The sequence below is a fragment of the Bemisia tabaci genome, chromosome 5 (genome assembly GCF_918797505.1).
Source record: "Bemisia tabaci chromosome 5, PGI_BMITA_v3".
NCBI classification, from domain to species: domain Eukaryota; kingdom Metazoa; phylum Arthropoda; class Insecta; order Hemiptera; family Aleyrodidae; genus Bemisia; species Bemisia tabaci.
The window spans coordinates 26,061,934-26,088,754 of NC_092797.1; the positions used below are offsets into that span (position 1 = coordinate 26,061,934).

General features: G+C 36.3%; 2 protein-coding genes across 3 annotated transcripts in view; one reads left to right on the plus strand and one right to left on the minus strand.

Moving 5' to 3' along the window:
* The first annotated feature begins 39 nt into the window (after positions 1–39).
* LOC109037405 (inositol polyphosphate 5-phosphatase K) lies at positions 40–18,594 on the plus strand. The gene is made up of 9 exons (XM_019052055.2): positions 40–475; positions 1,940–2,050; positions 2,922–2,999; positions 3,968–4,115; positions 4,512–4,687; positions 5,279–5,524; positions 6,731–6,884; positions 14,896–15,033; positions 15,484–18,594. Exons 1-9 carry the CDS (start codon positions 393–395, stop codon positions 15,790–15,792), a joined length of 1,443 nt encoding a protein of 480 aa, XP_018907600.2. The 5' UTR covers positions 40–392; the 3' UTR covers positions 15,793–18,594.
* A 689-nt stretch (positions 18,595–19,283) lies between these two features.
* LOC109037403 (receptor-type guanylate cyclase Gyc76C) overlaps positions 19,284–26,821 on the minus strand; it is a 98,621-nt gene continuing 91,083 nt past the window's right edge. For both annotated transcript variants that reach the window (XM_019052054.2, XM_019052053.2), the window contains exon 23: positions 19,284–25,990. In XM_019052054.2, coding sequence (XP_018907599.2) covers positions 25,724–25,990 — 267 coding nt within the window. In that variant the 3' untranslated portion in view covers positions 19,284–25,723. The remainder of the gene's footprint in view (positions 25,991–26,821) is intronic.

Below are 26,821 nucleotides of genomic sequence, written 5' to 3' on the forward strand. Positions count from 1 at the left end.
GCAATCCTGAGACCTTCGAGTTCGCTTATCTCAACCCAACCTAACCTCAAATGCTGGCTTTGAAAGTTCCAAAGTCCAGAAAGCAAAAAACAGACTTTTTTCCTTGAAAGTAAAAGTTGAACTTTCTAAAAACTACACCGTGATACTGATGGCTGTTGACTAAGCCTTTGATGCGGCTGTTTGGTACAGCCTGCGTGTAAATTGCGTTCTTCCGGAGTTCTTTGTTTACGGATTTGTGACAACCCTGATCGTGATCGTGTTTGAACTTCTTCCAACTGGCTAGCTGACTGATTAGAATTCTCAATGCCATTGATGACCAGTCGGACAGCACCTTTCTTTCCCTTGAGTCTCCTAATTCTAATCGTGAGAACATCCTCCAAACCTCCATATGAATGAAACCGTCATCAGTTCTTGTTTCCATCACTTTGCTTTGCTTCCTGGATTCCTTCTCTGCGATCGAAATGGATAATCTGAGGTTTGTTTCCCATGCACTTTAAATGTTGTTTTTTTGGGTAATTCTTATTTACCTCTGAAATATAGGAGTAACCTTTGACATTAGTGTTTCCGTTTCCTTTACTCTTCACCAACACAGTTGCCAATAGCTGCAGATGAAATGATCGCAACATATTGGAAGGGTTTTTGCCCAGTATTGCCCTCACAGCTACTGGGAGAGAGCATGGTAATCATTGTCCTGAATCCACCTTAAGATTTAAGGTGCCAGCAAGCCTAGTCACTATGAAGCATTTATACCTACTTAAGAGCAAGATTTTTAATGAACTAGCATGGTAAGATGCGACAGGTTTTGGGGGTGCTATTTGGTTAGTACCTTGTATTTTTGGTTCCTCAGCCGGATTTCTTCGTGCATTATATGCATGGCACCTAGTAGAATCTGAATGTTAGCATTTCCCATTTAATATCTAACATGGACAAATTTTTATCTTGTTGTCAAAGATCTTCAGTATGAAAAAAAGAGAATAAAAAACAGCTTCACCCAATTCAGTCTAAATTTCCTTAATGAACTAATAAACACTGAATGGTATGGAGCCAGAGTCTATTGAAAGCAAATTGCAACCACAGTACGACGCAGGAGCTTAGCTGTTTATTCTTATCAGTCTTGGGGTATGAGCATTAATAATTTTGGTGAAAGAAGCTGTACTAACGGTCAGGAGCATTTGGAATCTCATTAGTCGACTCTAAGTAGACTGTGTATTGTAAACTTCAGTTAAGTTAATAAAGGTGTTCAAATTTGGAGCTCTGTGAGATTTTCTGAGTAAAAGCGATGCTATACTTCAGAAAATTGATGATAGAAAGCTGAAAACCACTTAAATGCCATAATGAGTTGGAGAATTGTTAACTGTGTAATCATCTGATAGAATTCTGAATACTATCAAATTAAATTAAACGTTAAAATTTGACGATGAATGGTTCCATTTTAGTTGTCATTTTCTCATGAGACATCAGTAAATCATAAACTATAATATTTGAAATTGATTTTCAGTCCAAAAAATGAAACTCTCAGAAACTTACTTCTGAGTAGGAGGAAAGGAAAAACAATCGCTTTTTCCTGGGAGTCCACTTTAATTTGTCTGTGATATCTTTCCACAGAACCTGACTCAAAATCAAATTGGTTTGAACAAGTTAATGAGTTGAGGCAGCATTTTAGAAGATCAATTTATCATAAGGAGAGGCCCTGACCTAAAAAGGTTTCAATGGGGAAAGTAATCTTAATCGCCATGGCTGTAGCGCTAGCTCTATGATCAGGAGGTCCCAGGTTCAATTCCCGGCCAGGCGACCGGAGTTTGATGGTCTCAAATAATAGTTGGCTGGGACTGGTTGTAAGGATGAAGGCAGGACGGGACTAAAACGCAAGGATTAGCCCTTGTAGGCTAGTTGAAGTAGGAAAAAAAAAAAAAAAATTATGTGTTTTTTTTTTTTGCAGTTTGTACTTCTTAACATGGAATGTTGCCACAAAATCTCCTGGTGGTAGTGTGAGAAATGCTTTAGATCTGCCAAAGAATAAAGATCTCTTACCAGATTTTTATGTAATTGGGTGAGTATACGGCTTTTATTTACAAGGACATCATGCGAAATCGACATTTTTGGCCCTCCGCATAATCGAACCTTTTCAGGACTCAGAGAATCATCCAGTAAGCGTAGGGTCAGTGGACCGCCCTTACAATTCAAAACTTTGGAATCGCAGGTTAAAAAACAAGCTTTCAGGTAAACAAACTGCAACAGCAAAATCTTCCAATTACTCAGCTAATCCCAGAGATTGTCAGCCTCAATTTTTAGGAGTTCTTGTGAAAGTCCGACAAGTTGGTGTTGGTATAATAATTTTACCAAAAAATCTAAGTATTGCATCAAAAGTTCTCTAAAATTAGCTGAGTGATGAGGAAATGTATCTTCATGACTGCTTAAGCTGAAAGCTTGTTTTTTAACCAGAAATTTCAAAGTTTCGGCAGAGGGTTCAGTTTTCCTAGGACCCTAACAAATAATCATATTTTTGCATTTAGCTCCAGAAAACACGGGAAGGAAGGGGTGTCAATATCTTCAAGAGACTTTAACTTTTGATCGGATAAAGTTTTAACATTTGTCTTTTTTGCAGTGTAGGTAATGAAAAGATTATCAAATTATACACAAAAAACTTGAGCTTTCCAAGAGCATTTTTTTCTTCATAGGAAAGGATTATGAACTCTGGCTAAAAAATGAGAAAATTGATTGAACTTGGGGGAATGCTTGGAACTCTCTGTAACCTTGACTAGGTTTTCCTAGAGATCGGCTCTATGTAATCAAAAAATAGATTTCTATTTTTTCAGCCTTTTAGTACGCAGTAAAGTAATTCCAAAGATAAGTAATGTATGCGTTAATATTCAACAGCTTGTATTTTTTCTTTTAACCAATTGATCTCTCATTTTTTCCAGGTTGCAAGAAGTGAAAGCTCAGCCTCAAAGCCTTGTCTCAGACTCGCTTTTTGATAATCCGTGGACTAATGCTTTTCGGTGAGATGTCTCTATCTTTATCCACATTGTTATCCAAGTAACAACATAAAGCGTTACTAGAATTTGCATTGCATTTATGTCAGCACAAGACATTGAAAATCAATATATTACAAAGCGCAAAGAGAGCTCTGTCTATTCTTATCTTGCGGACAAAGCCAAAGCTAATTTAATTGTGAATCTTCTGCCAAGAAAACGAGGGATAAAAATATTAAATTGTGAACAAGTTTTTCTTAGGTTTCTATGTAAGCTTAATTTTATTTCTGAAGTGAAGCTTGGTGTGTATCATAGCTGATTTATTGACTGACAAGGACCAAAGAATTAAATGAGGAATGAAATGAAAAACTCCTCAGATTCCTGCGCATCTTTTCTGAGGTTATGATTTTCCTTTGCATTCATTGATCACCTTACTTTTCTGGACTCACTCTTGTTTGCAATAATCCATTGATTGTGAAATTTAGTATTTTTTGCATTGCTGGAATTTCTGTTTGATATCATTACCAATCGACATAATGTAAATGCACCACTAGTTTGATTGAAAGTGTGCCATATCATTTCAGAATTTCTCCGTTTATCAGGAGCCTAAAGAAAATACCCTCTTTTAAAGTAAGCGCCTTGTATCATTTAATATAATTTGAATAAATTTACTGAATTTGCCATGTTTTTCATATTTTAATAAAAAAATTGGATGACAGTTACCCTAAATTAAGTTTAATATAAAATTTTAATGGAGTATACTGATTTCATGAACAATGCCTTTCTTAAATATTCAATATCTTATTAGGGTAGTCTGTCAAAATTCCAAAATTAAAATCAGCCACAATGAACTCATCCAGTTATAAAATTTTAATGGAGTATACTGATTTCATGAACAATGCCTTTCTTAAATATTCAATATCTTATTAGGGTAGTCTGTCAAAATTCCAAAATTAAAATCAGCCACAATGAACTCATCCAGTTTTTTTTTACAGGTATGCTTTGGCATCTCATGATTATGTGAAAGTCAAATCTGTTCGTATGGTTGGATTGGTGCTTACAGTATTCTCTTTACGCCAACATGTTGAACACCTCCGAGAAGTTCAGGTAGAAACAACTCGAACAGGAATCTACGGTTTGTGGGTAAGAATTATTTTACTGATTTTTATGATACTGATACTATTTTCGTTTTAGTACAGTCTAGTTTTATTCTCCAGAAATAAAAACCATCTCTTCACGATTATCTGTATCTCATTCACTCATACGAACAACCCAGGCTCAATGGGTCAATCAAGTCCAAAATGAATAGTTCGCATAATGAACCCGTGTAAAGTAAAAACTTATTAACTCTGTTTTAATGCCGAAAGTATGCTGGGCGAATATTTTCATTTACCATAAATTCACACTAGAAGTTGCGTTTTTGATGAACAAATGTTTGAGCAAGGTCGTAGCATGAAAAACTGCGAGTACCGTCAGGATCATACAGCACTTTTTCGGCCTTGTAGATTGAATGTTACATTTACCATTTTGCATTTTTAGGGTAACAAAGGTGCAGTGACAATTCGTCTGAAGGTATATGGTTGCTCCTTGTGCTTTGTCAACTCGCATCTGGCACCGCATGACAACAACCTCAAAGATCGAATCGAAGATTATGAAACAATTTTAACAGATCAAAAATTTGCTAGTAATGATGCCACTCAAATTATGTATCATGAGTAAGTAATAAGAAAACTTAGTAAGATTTTACTAACATTTTTGTATCATAACGCTGTCCTAAAATCCCTTAAATCTACCTATTATTATTAACTTTGTTGAAAAAAATAATGAGTCCACGAGAGAAGAAAAAATATTTGACCACATGAGAAGTAAAATTCTTAGAGCCAGTAGAGAAGTTGTATGCAGCTGCTCGGGTCAGAGCATGGGAGTCCAAAATAAAATTGTATTCAATGTCATGACCAAACAGCTTTTCTGGAATGGTCATTTTAACAGGATGACGGAAGAAAGGCTGCTTAAAAAGTTGCTTGATTGGATTCCACCTGGAAGGAGACAAAGGAGATGTCTAGTGAAAGGGGGCAACAGGGGGTTTTAGATGAAATAAGGGAGTGCTAACTCCCTGAAGGGCTTTGAGAGGGTAGGCGACTTTGGCAACTAGGTGTCGCAGAGCACCATAGAGTGCTATGAAAGCGGCTTTTACGTATGTATGCAAGTATAAGCTGCACAATTCAGTAACATGTTTTCAAATATATATGTTATTCGGCCAACAGTCCTTTTGCTAATTTTTTCTCTTATTTCTTTGCAAATTTCAGCTATATTTTCTGGTTTGGTGATCTGAACTTCCGAATCAATGATCCTGTTCGTTACAGCAGCTTAGAAATCGATAGACAAGTAAATTTGGCAAGGAAAAAGGAAGGTGATTTTCAGGAGTTGCTCAAAAATGACCAGTTACGGCAGGTCATGGGAGAAGGACTTGCATTCAATGGGCTTTCAGAGGGGGATATTGAATTCCCTCCAACTTATAAATTCTCTCTGAACTCGATGGAATATGATCTGAAGTAAGATAATTTTATTTATTTCTTTTTTTGCCATTTTATTAATATTTTTTGTAGGTACTACTATCAGCATAGAATTCAAGAATTGATGTTACATTTTCACAGTGGTGCCATTTTTAGGTTTTTGCAGGGCTGAGCCAAAAGTGGCAAAAGGTTTTTTGTTTTTTTTTATTACTTATGTTTCAATGAAGTACTGTGCAGCGGTGGTGAAGTATTGGGGAAAAATATCATCAGGAATATTAATCCGTTTTTTCCACTCTTGTCTTAATGAGCGGTTTTCTGAGGTAGAACTCCGGGTCGGGCCAGGTAAATGAACAACCATCCTCCACCTTTCCTCTTTAAATGGCACGCCTGAACACTCAGAGACAGAAACAAAATGTATCACTCAAATCTCTTGAAAGCTGTCGTACCTTTAGACCAATTTATTACTAAACCTCTCTAAAGCTCATGTCTGTAGCGATGATGCAAAATGAAATTTTATGGTATGAAATTCCATGAAACATTTTTCTCAGAATATTTCACCAAATTTTAACTTGTTATGAAATTTTCATGAAATTGAAAGTTCATTTCATCATGGAATTTTGCATCTCTGGTCAAGAGCCAACGAAATATAAGTACCAATTTCTGAAAAATCGAGTTAATTGCATTCTCAGCAAACTTATAAAGGGATCAATATGCATTAAAAATTGGTTATGATATCTAAGTAATACCAGCATTTTCAAATTTGCAAAATATGCTGCAGGCGATGGAGCTGTGGCACGGTTTTCCCTGCAAAGATGCAGAAACTTCCGTATACAAAACTGGGAAAACTGTAAAAATCGGGAAGGCCAATCGGTCAATTACATTTAAATCGCATGTATTTAAAATCACCATGATTATTGCACGTTTTCGGCAACATCAAGGCGCTTAATGAATGGAGGCCAAAGAAAGAATCTAGCTTTAAAATTTTTGGGAGGAGAAAGGATCTTTTTCTAATGGTAAGGCTAGTTTGAAAAATGGGGAAGCCAGTTCCAAAAATAGGATCCCTGTTCCCCTAATTTCTTGAGTCAGGGAAAATATAATTAATTACAGTTCTTTTGCTCTGGACCCTCAATGTATTCTATTAACAAAATAAAAATCTTAGTTCCTAAAACTTGTTTAAACCAAAACAGTTTTTGCATAGTTAAGTGTATTAAACATTTCATGAGGTATAAATGTTGCAATTTTTAGGAGACGACCAGCCTGGACGGATCGGATTTTATACAAAGTAAATGAACATGCATACGAAAACATAAAACTAAAACTTACGCAGGACTCCTATCACAGTATAGAAAGTTATGGGATCAGTGATCACAAACCTGTGGCATCCCGTTTTACTATTAAGGTAATACCAAAATATCTAAATCATCTGCTTAGACTCTTTAAAATTGCATTTACAAATATTCTGCAGTCGATGTCGTCAACTTATGTTGAATTGACTGCATACAAAAAATTTTTCAACAGGCCACCAGACAAGGTGGGAATTCAAGCATTTTTGTGTATGTTGCTTTTAAAAATTTCCATGTTCCACAGAACTTGTTTCGCGCAAGGAATATTACTGACATTACCTCCCTACCGAGGATGTTTGCATGTTTATCTTGCACTGATCATGAAAAAATTGAATTTCCACTCGAAAGAAAAACTGGAGTCTACGATAATACTATTGCACACTATGTCAGTTTTGGCAAGCCTCTTAATCTAGCAGTATTCCATTCCTGCCCTATGTTGTTTAAACTACTGACAACCGCTGTGCAACAGCTGAGCCGAAGGGCAAAGATTGAGTTTGTCATGTTTTCATTCCGCAGAGACTGTTAGGACAACGTTTAATGCGCAATGTAACTCAATTAGATTCATTCTTTTTTCTTTTCCATTTATCATCAAAAAGTTTGAATTCATGCATCAATAAAACAATTTCTGTTAGGAGTTACTCTCAGTATTTTTTATTGCATAGATCAAATTTCACCGTAAGTTTTGATGAGAATAGCATTGCACCTCTAGACAACCACCACTAGTGGTTCTTTGGGTCTTTTTTTATCGATGAGAAGAATAGAAATCTCAGTTAAGGAGAAGGTAAAAACGTTCTAGTTTTAATTTTAAAAGAAATGGAGGCGTTTGATGCAGAAAGGGCATTTATCAGATGCGCAGAATCTCCACTGCTTTGAATTTTTGAGAGGAAACTTGCCGGAAAACTTTCTGAAATTCTTTAATTAGAGCGTCGTAAAATTATAAAGAATATTTTCTATTTTGTAGAAGTTTAAACAAATTAGGTACATATTTTTGCTTTGATCATAATGGATGAAACGATAGCAAAGATTCTGAGACACTGCAATTGAGAAGTGCTTGTGCACCCAGCGCTTCAATTGTAACAGTAATTCCCTCATCAGTTCCATTGTGATATTGAGATATATCCAAGTTGCTGTGTTTTCAGAATTCTCGGAAGAAATTGGTGACAACCTCAATTTTTTTTTTATTTCATTAGACTTCATTTTTATACCTCCAAGAATAATGAATTAACAAGCTCCAAAATTTAACCCAGAAATAAGGAATCTCTGTTTGAGGTTAAGCATGACTGACGATGACAGTAGAGAGCTGTCACAACACGGATTTATCCCATAGAGAAAAGAAGGAGGTGTTCCCATTTCGGGCATCTTGGATTTTTTTGACGATGCAGATCGATGCGGACGATTTTTATCTTTGATTTTCCTGGAAGTGGTGTAGTTCACGGGAAAAAGTCATTCTATATAAAGTGTTTGAAATTATAGCATGAGTTTATTCAAGCAAAAAAATCTGATGTTATGGTCCGTTTTCCATTCTTCGAATACCGGATTTTGCTGGAATATTGACGCCATGTTGTACCGACCTATGTAACAGGGTAAATAATCCTCAAGATGCTATCACCTCCTTTTTTCCTCCATGGATTTATCCTTATTATATTTTTCAGTTCACCCCATGAAATTCCTGAGTTTTTATAGCATCAACTAATTTATTCGTGTTCGTTAATGTTTACAGTTTTTTAGTCCTACTTTGATATATGTTAGTGTATATGTTAGCGTATATGTAAGTGTATATGTAAGTGTATATGTAAGTGTATTTTAAGTGTGCTTTATATGTAAGTGTAAGTGTATCCTTTTGTTCCCCATGTAAGTGTGTTCTAATTCTAATTTTTGGGAGAAAATGTTATGAATTCTTTTTAGATCTTCATTTTGCCTTATTTTCTGCACAAGAACTTGGTTTTTCCTATCCTTTTTTCGATTAGAGGTCAATCAGTACTATCGTAAATGTTAAGCAGTGAACAGGAGTTTTCCAAACGACACTTTCCTTTAGTCTTCTGGTCTCAATCAGAAAGCATTTTTGTAATGACACTGGCTCAACCAAATTCATGAGTAGTTTAAATGACCGTCCAATTTTCGTTGCTCATCATTGGCTGAGGAAAATTAAAGGTGGTTCCCATGGTGCTACCAGACATGGAAAAAAAAGGAGAAGAAAAATATTAATGTATCTCATATTGACTTGTTATTATGTCCATCCTTGTAACAGCCGCTTTTACAGCACAGCTTCGCTCTGTGACACTCAATTACCGTTGCTCCCCATCCTCTCACAGATCATAAGGCAATGAACACCTTCTGATCTTTCCCTCCACTCCTTGTCACAAACTTTTGACAGGACATCCACGCTACCTCCTCCCAGGATGGAACGGAGCTTTGGCGGCATCATGTACGGTCCAAGCAGTTGGTCTGGTAAGGATATGTGCTCAGAATGACAGACAATCGGTTCTCCTAGCAGGTTTTTGATCGAGTTCCCCTTGTGATCCCCGTAAAGTGATGCGCAAAAGGAAGATAGTCATGTCCGGAAACCAATACCTTTGAGTGCCTGCAGAAGTATGATTCAGATTCTGTCTGTTCTGTTCTTTCTTGTTCGAGAATTTTCTTTAATATTAGTTGATAACCGCAAAAGTTAAAAAGTTCTACCTCTACCCTTGAGGGTCTGTGAAAAAACAGTATTGCACACAAGTGAATACCAGGATTCTGTGGCTTTTTTCAGTGTCGCTCTTTGTTTTTGAATGAATTTACATCAGCTGCTTTACCTGAAAACCTGCTTACCACCTGCTGCTTCACGTGCTGCTTGAGATGGAACATTCTAAACACCACAGAAGTTTCCAGTTCAGCGGTTGTGTCGATGGACATTAACCAATAACATGAAGTTCCTCTGTTTTAGGTGTTCAAGGAAAAACAACGCCCAAAAATGTTTCGAAATCTGTTATCAACTTGGGTAAAACCTGTAAACAACAAATCCCGGTCTCGTAGGCAATCAGCCACTGCTTTTGGCAATGCTCTTTTGCATCCATCTCACCTCCTGTCTCGAAGGCACCACCCATTTTGGAGGAAACACATTAGTCTGGAGCGGAAACATAGTAAACAGGCATCCCATCAATTCAAACGGTCCCAGTCTCCAGTTTGGAAGCCGTCCATGAGCAGTGCTTCCACACCATCGATTGAATTCAGGAGTTCTAGGAAGCGCAAATTTAGCTCTTTCTTGAAAAAACGTCAAGACTCACCTTACCCCTCCGATTCTTCAGTTTCCTTCTCATTTAAGCACCACAAGATTCCCAGGGTGACAGGGAACCACTCACCAAATTGACACTTTGTCAACGGACCGGAAGTTAAAAACCCAGCACTCATTCAACCTATAAAGAGTCATGTATCTCCAAAAAAATCAGTACCAACTCAACTGCCTTGGTCTTTACCCCGCTTTACATAAAAAACCAAGCAGTAGAGCTTTGAGTGGTAGTAAGCTTCACATACTACACACTTAAACATTTGCCTCGAAATTACTGTACAAGACCTCTTCTTGAACCATGCTTGCAGAATAGTGTATCCACATGATGAATTTTTCGACTAAATTCACATTAATTGCAGCTACCCATCATGATACTATCTTCATCATTTAGCAAAATGATAATGCTGCACACAAATTTGTCTAAACCTTCTGCCTCAATTTCAGGCGATGGTCATTCAACTTGCATCATCATCAGGCTCTTTTAATAACCTCGCAGTTTACAGGCAGTCCAGACGTAGCTGTTCACAGTCGGATTACAGCAAACTAACTACCAAGCAAACTTGGCACCGGCCCACTGATTGGGAATGCTTTGAATGGTCTAAAGATTCAGAGGGCTGCCAGGAAAATGGGCACTAAAGGACTCAACTAAAACCTTGAATGCTTGGTTAATAACGTTGCAATCAAAATTGTCGATCCAGTATAGGCGCAGTAATCCAGTATCAATGAATGCGACGTTGACTTTGTCGATCTAATCACTAATGAACATACCGATGACTTTACAAACGAACTCTCTTTATGTCGGGTAGCAAATTAAAATACTGACTTCAGATCGAGAGGAGCCACGAACAAGCTTCTGCTATAAATATGCGAGTACTTATTTCTTCTGAGGCAGACCGGAAAGAATCTCCAAGCCAACCTCTTCTCCGTCAAAATTAATGACTTCAAAGTGCTAGATAAGGAAGTTGAGTCATTGATAAAATTGATTGAGCACCAAATTGAGCACCCCAGTGGCTTCACCTAATGCTAGCGTTAAATAGAACACACGTCCTGCTGTAATTTCATTCCTCTTAAGAGATATAAAAAAAAAGCAAGAAGAAAAATTGATATCAATCTCTCAGATGAAGATATTGTATGAAAGAATAATGTCATTTTTTACATTTCCTTTATCTTTCGAACAAGTGCACTACAACATCGATAGCTTACAGCATGAAAGCGTGAAAGTGCTCTACAGGAAGCGGCTGGATGAGAAACTGGGAGTAGAAACTTTCGATACTGCAGAAGAGTTGTACCAGTTCATCAAAAGTTGCATACATTCAGCTGCGAAGGAAGCCCTGGGTATGTGTAATGAGAGCAAGGATGTACAGAAACCCTACTGGTGGGACAAAGAGGTAGAGGAGGTAATTGAAGAAAAGCGTAGGAAGTACCATGACTATCTGGCTTCTAGGACTGCAGACACCCGCGGCGCGTATAGGAAAGCCCAGGCGAGGGTTCGTCTTTTAATCACCAGGAAGAAAAACGAGTCTTGGGAGACCAACTGCTCAAGGACTGACACATACCTGGGGGGAAGGAAGAGTGCTGAGAGCTGGAAGCTGATCAAAGGCCTAAAAAGGGACATGAAACGGGACATTATATCTCCGATAACAATCTCACAGCTTGACGAACATTTTAATAAATTACTGACGGAAGGACGACCAGAGTTTCAAATGGGGAATGCTGAAAATATAGTCGGGGATCACTCAATGGAAATTCGAGTTGAGGAGGTGGTCAAAGCAATCAGGGAATTGATGAATGGAAGAGCTCCTGGGCCAGGAAACATTCCAGCCGAGTTAATTAAATGTGGGACTGGCAAGTTGGTTAACCATCTCAGGGATTTGCTGCAGAAGTGCATTGACGGTGATGACATCCCAAAAGAATGGAAAGAGGCCTGGATAACAGCGTCGCATAAAAAAGGAAGGAAGGATGACTGTGGGAACTACAGAGGGTTAGCGGTGACAGGAACGATAAGTAAAATTTATGGAAAAGTGTTGAAAGCGAAGATCGAAGAGGAGTGGACCCCGTTCGAGGCGGAGGAGCAAGCAGGTTTTAGGGCTGGTCGGTCTACCGCTGATCATCTGTTCTGTGTTACCCAGTTAACCGAAAAGAAGAGAATTGTTGGCCGGGAGCTTCATTTAGTGTTTTTGGATATTGAAAAGGCTTATGATAGTATTCATCTTGTGAAACTCTGGGAAGTCCTAGAAGAAACTGGTTTTAGTAAAGGACTTATTGGGGCAGTCAAGCAGTTTTATCGGGGGGCTTTTGCTAGAATTAAGTGCCAAGGAAGGCTTTCAGACGGTTTTTTTGTCACCAAGGGGCTTAAGCAGGGATGTTGTCTGTCACCGACGCTGTTTAAGATATATCTAGAGCACGTTCTGAAGGAATGGAAATGAAAGTGTGCCGGCATGGGCGTCCCTTTGAATGACCAGGAAACACTGTTCACGCTATGCTTTGCTGACGACCAGGTAGTCATAAGTCAAGATCACGATGACGCGGAGTATATGACCCGGAAGTTGGTGGAGGAGTACCGCAAATGGGGCCTCGAGGTTAGTGTCCGTAAGACAAAAAAGATGTCAGTCGGAGGTGCTCAGCAAAGCATAGTCCTGGAGGATGGTCAACATATAGAAAGTTGCGAACAATACAAGTACCTGGGGGTGAAGCTGACTTCGGATGGGAAGCTGGATCAGGCCATTCGGGACCGTAATCTTCTAGGAAGGAAAGCCATCGCCATGCTTAATGGGATCCTTTGGGACCAAAGGATTTCCAAAGACAACAAGAAAAGGATTTATAACTCGGTTGTCAAGCCTATTATCACCTATGGCAGTGAAGTGTGGCAGTTGAAGAAGCGGACCCAAGAAATGCTCAAGGCGACCGAGATGGATTTCTGGCGAAGATCGGCTGGAATCTCGAGGAGAGAACGTGTCAGGAATGAACGTGTCCGAGAGATAATGGGCGTTGAGGGGACGATTGTGCACGATATCATGACCAAGCAATTGGTATGGTATGGGCATGTGCAGAGAATGGCTGATACCAGGTTGCCGAAGAAGGTGTTGGAGTGGGTCCCCCCAGGTAGGCGACGGAGAGGGCGTCCAGCCAAACGGTGGGTAGAGGGCATCCGTGAAGAGATGGAGAGATGCCAGCTTCCGGAGGATCTCTACCATGACAGATTCCTGTAGAGAATAGGCGTCGCAGAGCGCCCTAGCGCGCCGTAAAAGCGGCTCATACATACATACACATACTTTATCTTTATTACTGCTCTAATTACACTCGTAGATTGTCATTCCTTTGACGTAAGGGAGTATCTCAATTTCCACAAGAGCCCTGTGCTCTGCGAAAGTCTATGTTTTCCGCAGCCCATGTGAAAATAGAGATGAACTCTTACATCAGAGGGATGATGCGATGTGCAGCAGTTGATTTTTGGTGATGATGTTGTCTGCCTTAGGCAACAAAACCTTGCCTTCTTTGAAGTACTGGAACTATTGAGGTGGAAAACCTTGTATACTTCAATTTCTTAAAATGACCCAAATGGGGCTCTTTTTTAATTTTCTAAAATGATCCTGAGCATATATAAAACACATCTTAATCAAGGCAAAGTTTCAAAGCAAAAATCACACGAAGTCTTCACCAAAATTCAATTGCAGCACATCAATGAGTGTAGTAGAATGTTTAATACATTCTCTTTCAGAATTAGCATACTTTCATTAACATAGTGTCAATTTTTTTTTTTTTTTAAATTGTGCAAAACCTGAGATGGTAGTGAATTAAATTGTAAGAAATGACCCTTTTGTTCAAGAGTCTGAGAAGCATATTCAATCAGTTTGCTAAAACTTTAAACATAATTTACTCGGCAAGTTTTTGGATTTAAGGTCCAACATTTCGTAAGAAGTAACCATTTAGTGGTTTTATTATAAAAAAAAAAGATGTCCATCAAATTCCCAAGCTGATGGGTTGTACGGCTTGTATGTTTCACATGGAATGACCCAGTAATAATGTCTTCGGCAGTCATTTTGTAATTTTAGCCTGTCTTTGCCGGAAAATTTGTGTTCCTTGTCCAAGTCTACACGAAATCATTATTTTAACAAACGGCAACCCAACCATCTCAGCACAATCATAATGAAATGTAGTATATGCAAGTTAAACTCAAATTTGTGAAGAAATCTGTAAATATTTTGTGGATTATATCAATGGAATTTTTACGGAAACTTGCGAAGCCAAACATTCTTCAACTTTTCTTATATCAATTATGATTACTCCAGTTGCTGTGATATTCATTCAATTTCCTGTTAGCTTTTTAAGGTTATTCCTGAATTTCAAAGGGTGTACAGTTATTTTCCCTCTCCTTTACTCGTCCTCTCTCCTTCTTTTATTGTAATGCCCTTTCTCTGAGTTCTTATGGCGGAGTAAATATTCACACCTCCTTATAATACAAATCCTAACTCTTGAGTAGTATGTACCCCTTTTGAGTGTTCCTTAGTCTGAGCATGGCCAACATTTGCATAGCTGCTCCGTTCCAGCAGGGGTTGTCTGTTACACATCAAGGTTAACGACGTTGATCCATTTATAATTACCACCAAGGAATGTTGATAGAGGTATGATATGACAATAACTTATTTTTCGATAAATGTGAAAATATTATTTTCCACCAAATTTTGAATATCTTACTTACTGTGAGTAGCAATTCAGCTCAAAAGATTTTTACTAGAAGATAATCTGCTTCATTTACGTTTAAAAAAAACTGTTAATTTTATTTTTTGTTCTGATTACAGGTTTTCAGCAATCATGTCGAGCAGCATGTAGAGTTTGTCGTCAACTCTCAGTGGTATATCGATTCAGAAAATTGTGTTCAAATAATCTTTGATGCAGACGTCAAGCCCTCAAAGGCTGATTGGATTGGTGTGTTCCATGTAAGTGCTCCTTATTGCGTTCAACTCAAGTATAATGCCCCCGCCGAGTAGCTTAACTTTATCATTGCATAGTAACTGTGGCTAAAAGAAACCTCTCACAACAAGTTTGAACACCCTTTATACTCGTACTATTTTGAAGTAACAGAATAACTTGTCTGTTGTTTCACTGCATTGAGTTTTTGATTCATATGCATTTTTTGGTGCTCCCTGAGAATTTTGTGCCAAGAGTTCTCTCCGGAATTTTCTTTTATTAATTTCACTTCGCAGTTATCAGTAAATTATGTTATGAAAAATCAGTGCTTTTTTTCTCATTTATGCCATTGCAGTAACTTTAAGTATTTATTCAAATTATCTCTCGTTAAAAAAAGAAAGTCAGCTTTTGCATCATACTTTCTCATTTGTAATAGTAAGAGTGATAATTAAACTCTATGCGTGTTTTGACTTTTCAAGGACAACTTCACAAGCCTAGATGACTACGTAAGCTACTCTTACCTACCTGACGAACAGGATAGTGATCAGCAGTGCTCTGCCTCATCAACGCCAAGTGAAACGGCTCCCTCAATCTTCACCCTAAGTCGTAAAATGTCTGATGGTCAGCTAGAACTCAGGGTAACACTCACAGACCAACTGATTTCTGAGCCTGGCCTCTACCGATTGGTGTACTTTACCAAGGACTCCCACGATGTTCTCGGAGTCTCCGGTCCAATCTCCATCGTAAGTCCAGATTCTGCTTCACAGAAACGAAGTTTAGACTGGTGACAATCAACTGTCACTGGGACACAGTCCAGTGGATACAAAGTCATTTAAGACTTCTGTCAACCTGTTTGTCTTACAGCAGTCCAGGCCATCGTTGTTGCTGCTCAAAAAAGATGAAGCATTTCAAGCTGATCTTTAACTGTTGAATTTAAATCTGGTCTTAGATAATATAAACTAGAGAAAAATGTAGTCAAAAGAAGATAATCAGTTTCTTTGAAAGAGACGGACTTCTCTTCCATCTCATACTTTCTTGTTTGTTAGCGATCTACTTTGTATTTATTACTTTAAAGAAATGCCGACTCAGATTTAAAACTGGGTTCAGAATGGCCAGGAAGTGCCGTTAGTTTCTAATCATAACAGCAGCAATAATGTTCTTTTTTTCGTTACAACAACTAGGCATCAAATAGCCAAGTCTGTCAAATTCTTTTCTCACAACATATACGACATACGATTTTCTTGCAGCTATTTGTGGTACTTCATACTTGCTATGATGCATCAAATTTTATACCTTTACGCTTCGGGTTATATTTAATTGGTGTGGGATTTGTTCGAGTGATATATTCTCTAGGATGGAACATCTTTCATTAAATTTTTGTTGTAAATTTTTGTGCGACCTCAGTTCTGTAATAGTCATGCTTTGCATAAGCTGCAACTGCATGTACAATCCACACAATGTAATTAGTCCGTTATATTTTGAAAGAACGTTTTTTAAATGAAGTTCACACCCTAGGGTAGAAAAAGTGTACGTAATCGGATTTTTAGAAAAAGACCTCATTTTTCCTCAGGAAAAATTCAATACTTTTTACTCGATATATTGGTGGAAAGTCTGCTTGATTAAATGTACATTCCAGAACTTTTCAGTGCAAGCTTTCAAATGTGCATAATATTTTTATCATTATCATGACAATTTCTTTCATTTGATGCATAAATGCGAAATACCGCCGACTCTCTTGCTCTTAATGATATAAACTATTGTTATCAATTAAATTCAAGAGAGGGCTTTACATATTTTACTCATGATGTCAAGTGAATTTCCTTTGCCAGAAACGTCTTTTTGAGATCTCAGACTCCTATTACGTCCTTTTACTTGAGGCTTCACATAAAAGTCCTTCTTTTTCAGGCACTGTCAGTATGTGGTGCAAGTACAGAAGAGAGTTGTAATTATGGTAACGCATTTTGCGTATTAATATTAAATGAAATTAATAAAGGAAAAAAGTCTTGCCTTCTTGCGTTTTGTAGTACGCAAAAAATGCAGCCATACCAGTGTGTAAGACGAATCTCATCTCTTTTACTTAGTTGTTATCTCAGTAAATGCTATGTATACATGGCATAGATATTCTCAATCCAACATCAGTAGAAGTAGCCAACCCTTTTATTTTCAAATTGTTCAATGCCATTGGTTTGTTTTGTCACAAAAAGACTTCAGTAGTTACCATGGTAACCTTTTATTTTATGTATTTTCATAAATTAGTTAGAAAAATAGCATTAAAAAAAGGTTAAATTTTTATTAATTATTACCTGTATTATTGTTACCTCTCTTAGTTTAGTTACTTGGTATTATTATCATATATGGCCATTTTCCACAAGTAGTTTAACCGAGCACTAACAGAGAGTGCATTAATATCGATAAACAGTTCATGATTTTGCGTGACTGAGTGGTAGTTTGCCTTCTTGATTGATATATTTTGGCAAGAGGCTAAGAAGTAGCGTTATCATGTTTTGCCCTCTCTTTAGCTGCTCTTCAAATCTCAATTCCAGCTACTGTTACTGAGGCTGAAGACAAGCCTCTGTTGATTTATAATTTTGCTTTCAAATAGGATTCATGGCCTATTTTTCATTTTTCAAATTATTTTAAATTATTATGTGCTCATTTTGACTGTATTTTCTTCAAGCCATAGGTAGTAGTCGAATACTTCTTTTTAGTTTTATTAGTTTTTTATGTAAAATACTTGTTTCTGTAATGTTAAGAAAGGGAAATTCTAATGGGTAAGTTGTTAATTCTGTTGTTCCAAAGTTTTATGTCGTTATATTTTTGATACCTATTGACTTTTGTACTTAATACTCACAATTTGAGAAGAATGATTTATTTTTCAAATGTGCAATCCTAATTTAAATTTTCATTACGTATAGTTGTCCTTTTGGACTTTTTCCTCTTGTTTCAATGGTCTCAAATCCATTATCTGCAAAGGCTTTGCTATCTCTGCCAGACTCACCACTCAATGTAAAATGAAAACGCGATGTGAAGTATGTCTCCTAAATATTTTATTTTAGATCTATTCTTTTCTTCTTGAATTTTTCGCCATAACTTCAGTAGGGGTTGATGATAAATTCGGTAACTTTCTCTTTGAAAAATTTAAAGTACAAAATGTGTTCGTATTTTGGCCAGCCTCAAAAGAGGTCGATGATTAAATGGACACAAACGTTTTTGTCATTGATTTTTTAAAAGGATGGTGTGATTTATGGAAAAAAATTCTTACTCCATTTTGTGTCGAAATATGCCGTAACAATGAATGTTATGATCTGTTTTACATATTTTGTATCATTGATTTTGCAGGAACATTGCCATACCGTATCCACCTACATTATGGAGTAGATAAATCAGGAATTGACAAAAATCAGACTGTCTTCTTTTTTTTTCTCCATGAAGTTTAGCGGCTAATGGATTTGAGAACCAAACGAGAGTTCTTTAATTGTGCAATAACTAATTATCCTCTTGCGCTTCACAGACAAAGCTTCTATCTTCTTCAATTTGTTAATTCTCTGCTACTAGGTGTATCCAGAATAAATTAGTTCTGTTTCCTAGTATCTTTGTGGTTCTTCTATTTCTGTATTTCTAGAGAAAGAGTCCAAGGCCCGAATGTTGTTGGCAGATTTGTGGCCGACTGCGATTGAGGCAAGAATGTTGACCTTGTTATTCAATCAGTAAATAATAGTTCGCACCGTTACGGAACTAAGGATGGCTTAAGTCTGCTGTGACAGAGCTTCTGGCCGTCTGGAAATCTAGGACAGTCAGGGACAGTCAGGGAATTTACGGCGGCCGGGGAAAGTCAGGAAAAGCATAAAAAAGTTGAAGAAATTTTGCGAGCAGTGTGTAATGGTGGTCGGCGTTAATAAAAAAAAAAAATCTAAGCAAAATTTTTGTTGAAGAGTCAGGGAATTCGAAAATTTTAGTGTCAGGGAAAAGTCGAGGAATCGGAAAACAAAAAAATTATGAAAACCTCCTGTAGAAAAAACTCAACTTGCATACAGCTTGAGCTTAGAATATAATTTTGCAGACTTTTGGTTGAATTTAGAGAATAGGTTTTGCAACTTGCAGTTGATCGTAGGCAACAAAATTCGAGCCCTGGGTCCCAATTTCATTTAATCTAAACAAGTGTCTCTTTGACAACTTGTTAGCATGATTCATTGAACTCTCCGATTAGGCATGTCAACTCAAAAGCTTATTCCCTTGAGGGTAAAGTTAACCTATGATACAACGACATGGTACACAAAAATTTATCTTGAGTGTTTATCTTTTATTTTGATCATAAGTAATTACAACTTTTTACAGGCCAATTTACAAATATCATCACAGTAATTTCTTTAACAAACCTAAAAAATTAAAAAAATCAATTTCAAATCAACTAGAAAATTATGCACATTATTTACATTCAATAGATTTCACGGTCAAGATGCGAGAGGCATAGCTCACAAAAATTATATCAAAACACAATTAAAAAAATTAAGAAAAAACAACTAAACAAGGGAGCATTTGACATGGAAAAATACCGCATAGAGAAATTCTCAATGAAAATAGAAGATAAAGTCAAATTTTTTAAAAAAAAAATAAATAAAAAAATAAAAAAAATAAATAAATACCTACAAAATGGAGGAAGGAGAAAAGAGGGGGAAGTCACCGCAATGAAAGTTAAAATTCCGAAAGCAGCAAAATCCCTTCATAATCCCTAAATGGAATTCAAAGGAAAGAAACAGGACCCTAAGATTTTGCTATGCAATTTCTAAACAAATAAATTGGACTTTCTTTCATGATTAATGATGAGGGCCCACCTGGCCGGAGAATATACAAAGCTTTCAACAAGTTTTGAGACCTTTTCAAGTTATATTGGTACAAAACAAACGCTTTGATGTCTAATGAGCCTCTAAACAAGGTATGAATTAGAGTACAAAGCAATATGTTTTCTCTCCAAAATTTTGCAAGGGAAACGAATCGAACGATGGATGGTCTGGATGTCAACTCCTAGACAAGATTTGAGCGTTTACTTTTAACATTGGTTGAAAAGCAAAAATACAATTAACATCATCCTCATAGTCTAATTGAATCAGTGAGTTCGAAAACACACCGACTCGGGTTTTTTTGATTTTCACTCTTTTACGGTTTAGTGACACTTATCAATAGAAACATCTGCTTGCAAAAGGAAACTTCGAAATTGCAATCGGAAGTGCTCAAAACAGGGACAGGAAAAAGAAAAAATCGAAGTTTTTCATTGGAAATACCAATTTTTGGGCATTTCAAGGGAAACGGGTGACCATCCGATTTTGCGGTTTTCTTTTTTCGGTTCAGTATATCCTTTACGAACAAGTTATATAAATATTCAAGCGTTATTCAGGTCGAAAAAATAACTCGGAAATTTTTAAACGCTTGACTCTCTGTCATCAAGCATGGTGTATCGATTTAAACTTGGTGCTTTACAAAGTCTCTAGATACTTGTCCTTTGGCACCAATAAGGTTTTTCTTAAACTAACTTCTTCGAGCTGCGCAGTTTTAGGTGTTTCCTAAACAATTTTTTTTCCCGGAGTTGGTGTGTTTTCGAACTCACTGATTCAATCGAATAGCTTTGTAGAAAAAAAGCACATACTGCAAAAACGCATTGTAATAAAAACTCATTTGAAGTTCTCATTATTACTTCCTGGCCACTGATGGTGAGTTACATCAAAACTTGGACACTTGGATCAAAGTTCATACACCCTAGAATGAATAACAGACGTTGGTAAAACTTAGACTTCTTACAGGGTTGTGGGAGGAATTTTTTGAAAACGTTTTTTTTCTACATGGCCTGTTTTTTTCAGACCTGGTCTGGTGGCCAAATTGTCTATGTAAAAATTTTACTGAGACCTAACAACACAATTTCATACTATTTTTGGCGAAAATACATGGAGTTGAATAAACTAAATGAATGCAGGGTTAACAGTTCTTCAACACTCTCAAGTTTGGTTTCAATTTACATAAATATGTAGATGTTGCTAAAGTTAACACCCTGAATGAAGTTTACTTACTGGGAGAAATTGCACAACAAGATGATAGGTAAACTAGAGTTCTTAGAGCGTACATAATTTTTAAAGTTGAACTACTTGAAGTCTCCTTCCATTGATCCTTGACAGAGCATTTTTCAAAATGATGCACAGTCAACAAAAAATAACTTTACAATAATAAGGCGAACATTATTCTGATCAGGATTCAGTCTGACCAGATAACATAAAAACAAACAAGTCTTACATGAAATTCATTGAAGGAACGATTATTAGTTTTCAACAAAACAAGCTCTCAGTCCTTCACAATAGCAGTTTACTAATCTACATTATTTTTGTAGATAACTTAAAAAATACATAGAGAGAGAAAGAGAGAAAAAAAATTATAAAAACAAAGTTTACATGGTAACTAAATAATTTAACACATACCATTGATAAAACCAATGTGCAGAACTTTATTTTTATCTAAAGTTCCTCATCCTTCATTGAGTGTCCTAGGACGTTAATGCAGAAAATTTTAAGTGAGTGATTACCTCCCTTTTTTTGACTTAGAAATGGAAAGCCAGAACGCAACAAGTTTTATATACTGCAAACTTTTATTCTTCCATAAAAGCTTGGCCAAGAAAAAAGCTCACAGAAACTAATACGCCCATTTAGGGATCAAATCTTAATTTTTGATTTGGTTTTTATTTGAGAGTAATTACGGGATTTAGTACGTAACATTTTCAAGGGCTGGGAGGAGCTCTAAAGTAGAAATCTGAGATGTTGCAGTTGCATGTGTCATAGAATTCACTTCGATGGTTGATAATTATACATCAGAAAAAATACAAGCATTGGTCCACACGCTGAATTGTTCTGTCACAAATTAACATGAATTTTGAATTCAAGAAAAACACAGCAAAAGACATTTTCCCTCCACAAAGATGCATACCATGGTTCCTTTCACTATGGTTTCACCTCACCGGTAAAGCATCAATGCAAATGTAAGAAAGTCAATGATCGGTAAGACCAAGGTGAATGACACAATGATAGCGATAAGGTGATGGGTTCGATCACTCATATTATTTTTTAAAAGAAGTAATGAAGTTCTGTCAATGCCTTAAACGGAAATAAGTTGTTTGGACCAATGGTATCATTTTTTTGCTAAACTATAAATATCAACAATAAAAACACAACTAATGATACGCACAACAAACATATTATAGAAGATTTTGTTGAAGTCTTATAATGTACTTCACTTTAACAAATGCCTTTTTTGGCTAAGGCTACGAATGAATGAAAAAATTACAACAACCACATTTTTGGAGAATTCAGGCAAAATCAGAGTAACATAAATTAAATGAAGGTAAGTGGTAAGAAATGGGGGGGGGGGGGGGAAATAACAAATTTTAATACATTAGCATACCGAAGATATGTTTTCTGATCTGGCACTTTTTTGGAACGCTAATTAATACAAAAATATTTCTGCATTACATAAGGCATCCTTTTCTTGCTATATACACTAGATAAATACATAAAATGACAAAAGATAAGAGCACAAAGCTTTTAAACAAATAAGCTCAACTTCTTCCCCAATCAACTTCGTAACATTCATAAAAATTAATATCTGCAGAGTCTGTACGAGGAATGATGCATGTCTTAGCATGGAAGGCTCTCCGAAAAGTGGAGGATGAATTCACCTAAAAACAAGAGTCTTAAACTGAGCCATTAAGTGATAAGCAGAGTTAGAAGCTTTGGTAAAGGATCATTTCATTTCGCAGACACGAGAAAAAAATTCTTCTAAAATTGAGGAAAAACGAAGTAATGATCGCCAAAAAATAGTTATAAACTAAAGTCAGCTAAGAGATGAAAAACATTAAATATTGCACTCATTGATGAACAGCCCCTATTTAAAAATACATACAAATCAAACTTCTACTGTCATCTAACTAAAAACTTGGAAAGGGGGGAAGGGGAAAGAAGAAATAGACAGATTGAGATCTATACGGTGCATTGTGATAAAAATTAAAGGATTCTAGGGGCGTTTCTTCTGCTTCAAGTTGAAATATTAGTAATAAATCTGTAAAAAAAAAAAAAAAAAAAAAAAACTTGTTACTTTCCCTAAGGACTCTTTCTTCCATCATTATTCATCATTAATCAGGTTTGTGTCTTCTATTTTAGTTACCTTAAAGAGAGACACTATTGGTTACTGACTAAAAACTTTTCCTGCATCAAAGAGCGTTACTTTTTAACAAAAAGCTATAATTCTTATCAATGGGCAAGAAAATTTCAGCTTGCTTTAAAAAATTACAAAAATAAGCCTTTTTCAATTTTTAAAGTTAAGAATAAAATCTTCAAAGATGTTTGAAATTCCTGATACATTAAAGCAGGGGAGTGAGGGGGTGCGAGTTGTTTCTGGAAAACTTTCTGGTCATTAAAAAACAGGCAAACAGAAGTAAAAAAAGCGGTGAAATGGCATTATGTAATTTATAAATGGTCCGCCAAAAGTATAAACAAGTTTAAGAGCACATTTTCAGTTTTGAGCTAAAGTGGTGATCAACTTTTCAATCGATAGAAGTAATTTTGGTGTTAGTTGATACCAACATGTTTCTTCTATTCATTGATAACTCAGTTTTATTTAGTTGTTATTCAGTTAGGGGTGTATCGTGAACCAAATTCAGATTGGATACGTGTAAGTGAGGCAAGTTCGTCTACAAGGGGTCTCTGCGGCAAATAGACTTCTTATCAAAAAATTTGCGCAATTGTTGCTACAGTAGCTTTAATTAAGTTTGACTATTTTTTATTTGCTACAAGAAAGGTTAGCCCTTCAAATTTCACCTCTAGAGATATCTGCAAATCATACTTTGCGTTAGGTTACACATCAACCTGATGCTTGAAATTTTGTGTTCGTTGACTTGGCAAGAATAATGTTACGTAATTGGTTGGCTTTAACAGGAGTCTTATAAACGTGGCTATGTCAAATAGATTTGAAGACAAAATTTTGGAAACTTAAAAGATGACTTTAGCTTCTAGTCCATTTCATCCGACATAAGGACGACAAAGCCGGTTGGCGGTTGGGATTGCTAATCACTTTACTCCATTTCTTTTGTCCAATTGAAAATCACAAAATTTAAACAATCCAGCTGCTACTTCATCAAAACTGAGGAGAGTATTACTCTTTAAGACCTTTCATTTGCTAAGCAATAAAAATTACCTGATTCCACAATCACTTTTACCCTTGTACTTTGATGGACCCATGAATATTTAACGGGTCAACAAAATTCAGGACTCTTTTTCATGTTTTATCACCTTTTTTCTTTTGTGTATTAAGTGCCGAGAAATTAGGATAGATCTAAAAAATTTGGTTGGAGAAGCTCAAGATTTCACAGAAACTGACTCTTGAGAATTGATACTAGAATTGACTTGAAGAGCTAATGACCCCCTGTTTACAGTATAAAACAGCTAAAAGTTACGGCAAGCAGGGATTGCTCAAAATAAGCACCAAAATCTTTCAAACAGCAATTTTCAATTTCTGAAACCTCATATTTCTTCAAAACAAGGGTTATTCCAAGCATTTATCCTTTTAATTTAGATATGTAGGTAACAAGGGTCACTCACTAAAAATTAAGATGTTTTAAACTTGACTGAAAACCAATCAGGCCTCTCCAGGTAAATGAAAGCTCAGGAAGCTCATGATCAGTGATATTATTTCTGATAAAGTTTAAGTTTATATGATGGAGACTTGGTGGTAAAATTTGTAGACACCATCCTGAAATGACACTTGAATTTCAGATTGAAAAGAATACCTACACAACCAGAAATTACAATTCTTCAGAGGGAAACTAAACAAAAAATCATAAGTCTTCAGAAGGAAACTAAACCAGACTAATAAGAAAAAAACGCACTGTTGAAATACATTTCAAGTCCTTGTTCCATAAAATTTGTACATTCTACGGATTAGATTGAGGAAAATATTTCATGTCTTCTAACAGCAGGAATAATAGAGGTAGCAGAGCTGTGCTGCACCAGATATCAATAACTATGTAGAATTTGAGTATGAGGAACATACTTGGAAAATAGAACTAAGACTTTTCCAGAGAAAGGAGGAGTAGTTCAGAATTATTATGAAAATAATGGGTTAAACAGATGTTGTGCAGTTTACATCTTTATACCATTAGTTTTGCAATCTCTTTTGGTATTTGATACAATATACTGTATGTATACATATGTACTTGTGAAAATCAAAATTTTACCTTGTTCTCGACGTAACGGAATCAGCCTTTTAAAATCACAAAAGCAAACGAAATACTTCTGGCTACGAGTTGCTTTCTGACTGACTTTCACAAAGCCAGGCCAATATCGCCATGAAAAACCAGAATTTGCTTCCTTCAAGACAATTAAATGACAAGGCTGCTGGGAAATTAATTTGACATTTTTTCCGATTTCCCTTACAATACAGACAGTAGACAATGAACTGAGAAAAAGTACTGTTACATGTACGTTGAAATAAATCCTCTGCGACTCCCCAGAAAGGATAAATATTGAGCTCATAGCATACCATTAGATCACAAAAGATCAATGTGGCCAACTGCTTTGAAATTAAATACTCAATTGATACTTGGCTGAAGTTAATGTTGTTGGAGACAAAAACTTTTTGCATCAATTAAAGACCAAAACATAAAAAAGAAATAAGAAAAAAAAGACAAGTTCAGACAATGCTCTCTCGCTCTAGCTGTAAATCAGTATAGCCAGCTGTTTTTCGAAGCGAGACATCACTATTACGGTAACTTGCGTTATTAAAGAATTTAAAAAACCACCGGCTGCGTAGAGACCCTATTGAGATGAGTTTGGAATTTCGTTTGACCTGAATATCTTCTAAGGAGTGCCATCGCTTCTGTTCTGTCAGCAAAGGAACTGAGTGTAATGTGCCGTTTAAAACAGCTCCACAATTTTCTAGGCAATGAGACTGACTTTCCTGTAACAAACATGAGAAAATATAAAAGTTCTATTTAGTAAAAGGATCAAACCACTAAAATCAAGGCATTTTTACAGTTTGAAAGGGAAAATTGTTTGAGTTTTCTGAGTAAATTCACTGGCAGTGCCCTACGGCCACAGCTGGAAATTCTCGCTTCTTGTTTTCCGGTAAAATCCTGTCAGAGGGAGCACAGCTGAAATTCAGCAACGGTGGACACAAAATGACTCACAAAATTATTGAATTTTATTCTCAATCCACTCATACAAACTACTTGTTAATATTCTTAAAAGTTCAAAAGTTATGAGCATGAACAAGTTTTGACTTTAAAAGATGGCAACACTGCACTTAGGGGGACTGAAAACAAAATCATGGAAAATTTGCATGCAAATTTTTTATTTCTTCATCTAAAAGTGCTAAAAGAGCTGATTCTACAGTATATTTAATATTTTTTTCTGATATGGAAAATAGTATAAAAATAGATTTAAAAGTGAGAAAAGGCACTGCCTGCCTAGTGATGTCATCCGGCGGCATTTCCCATTTTAACACACGTATTTTAGCAGATTAGATCATTTCGTTATATCTTCTCCAATATTTGTTCAATTCATAAACCAAGAGTATCCTTGTGTTCAGTACACTCAGAAGTTTCCACTTAAACACGAAATTCATCAAATTTTAGACGCCTGCAAATTCTCTGTTATGGATATGGAGGCTAGAGGTAGCTTTCTATCACTGATGAGAATTTCTTTAAATTTTGAAGTGGAAGATTTTGGGGGGTTTGTGCAGAATGTCCTTGGAAATTTTGACCCATCTCCACAAACATGCTCCTCCGAC

What these genes read in the sequence shown, in the direction of transcription:
- LOC109037405 (XM_019052055.2), top strand. Translation starts at nt 393, where the DNA reads ATGAAACCGTCATCAGTTCTTGTTTCCATCACTTTGCTTTGCTTCCTG. An exon ending in TCGATGGAATATGATCTGAA is followed by an intron (nt 5,525 to 6,730) that starts GTAAGATAATTT and finishes TGCAATTTTTAG; the next exon opens with GAGACGACCAGCCTGGACGG. An exon ending in ATTGGATTGGTGTGTTCCAT is followed by an intron (nt 15,034 to 15,483) that starts GTAAGTGCTCCT and finishes TGACTTTTCAAG; the next exon opens with GACAACTTCACAAGCCTAGA.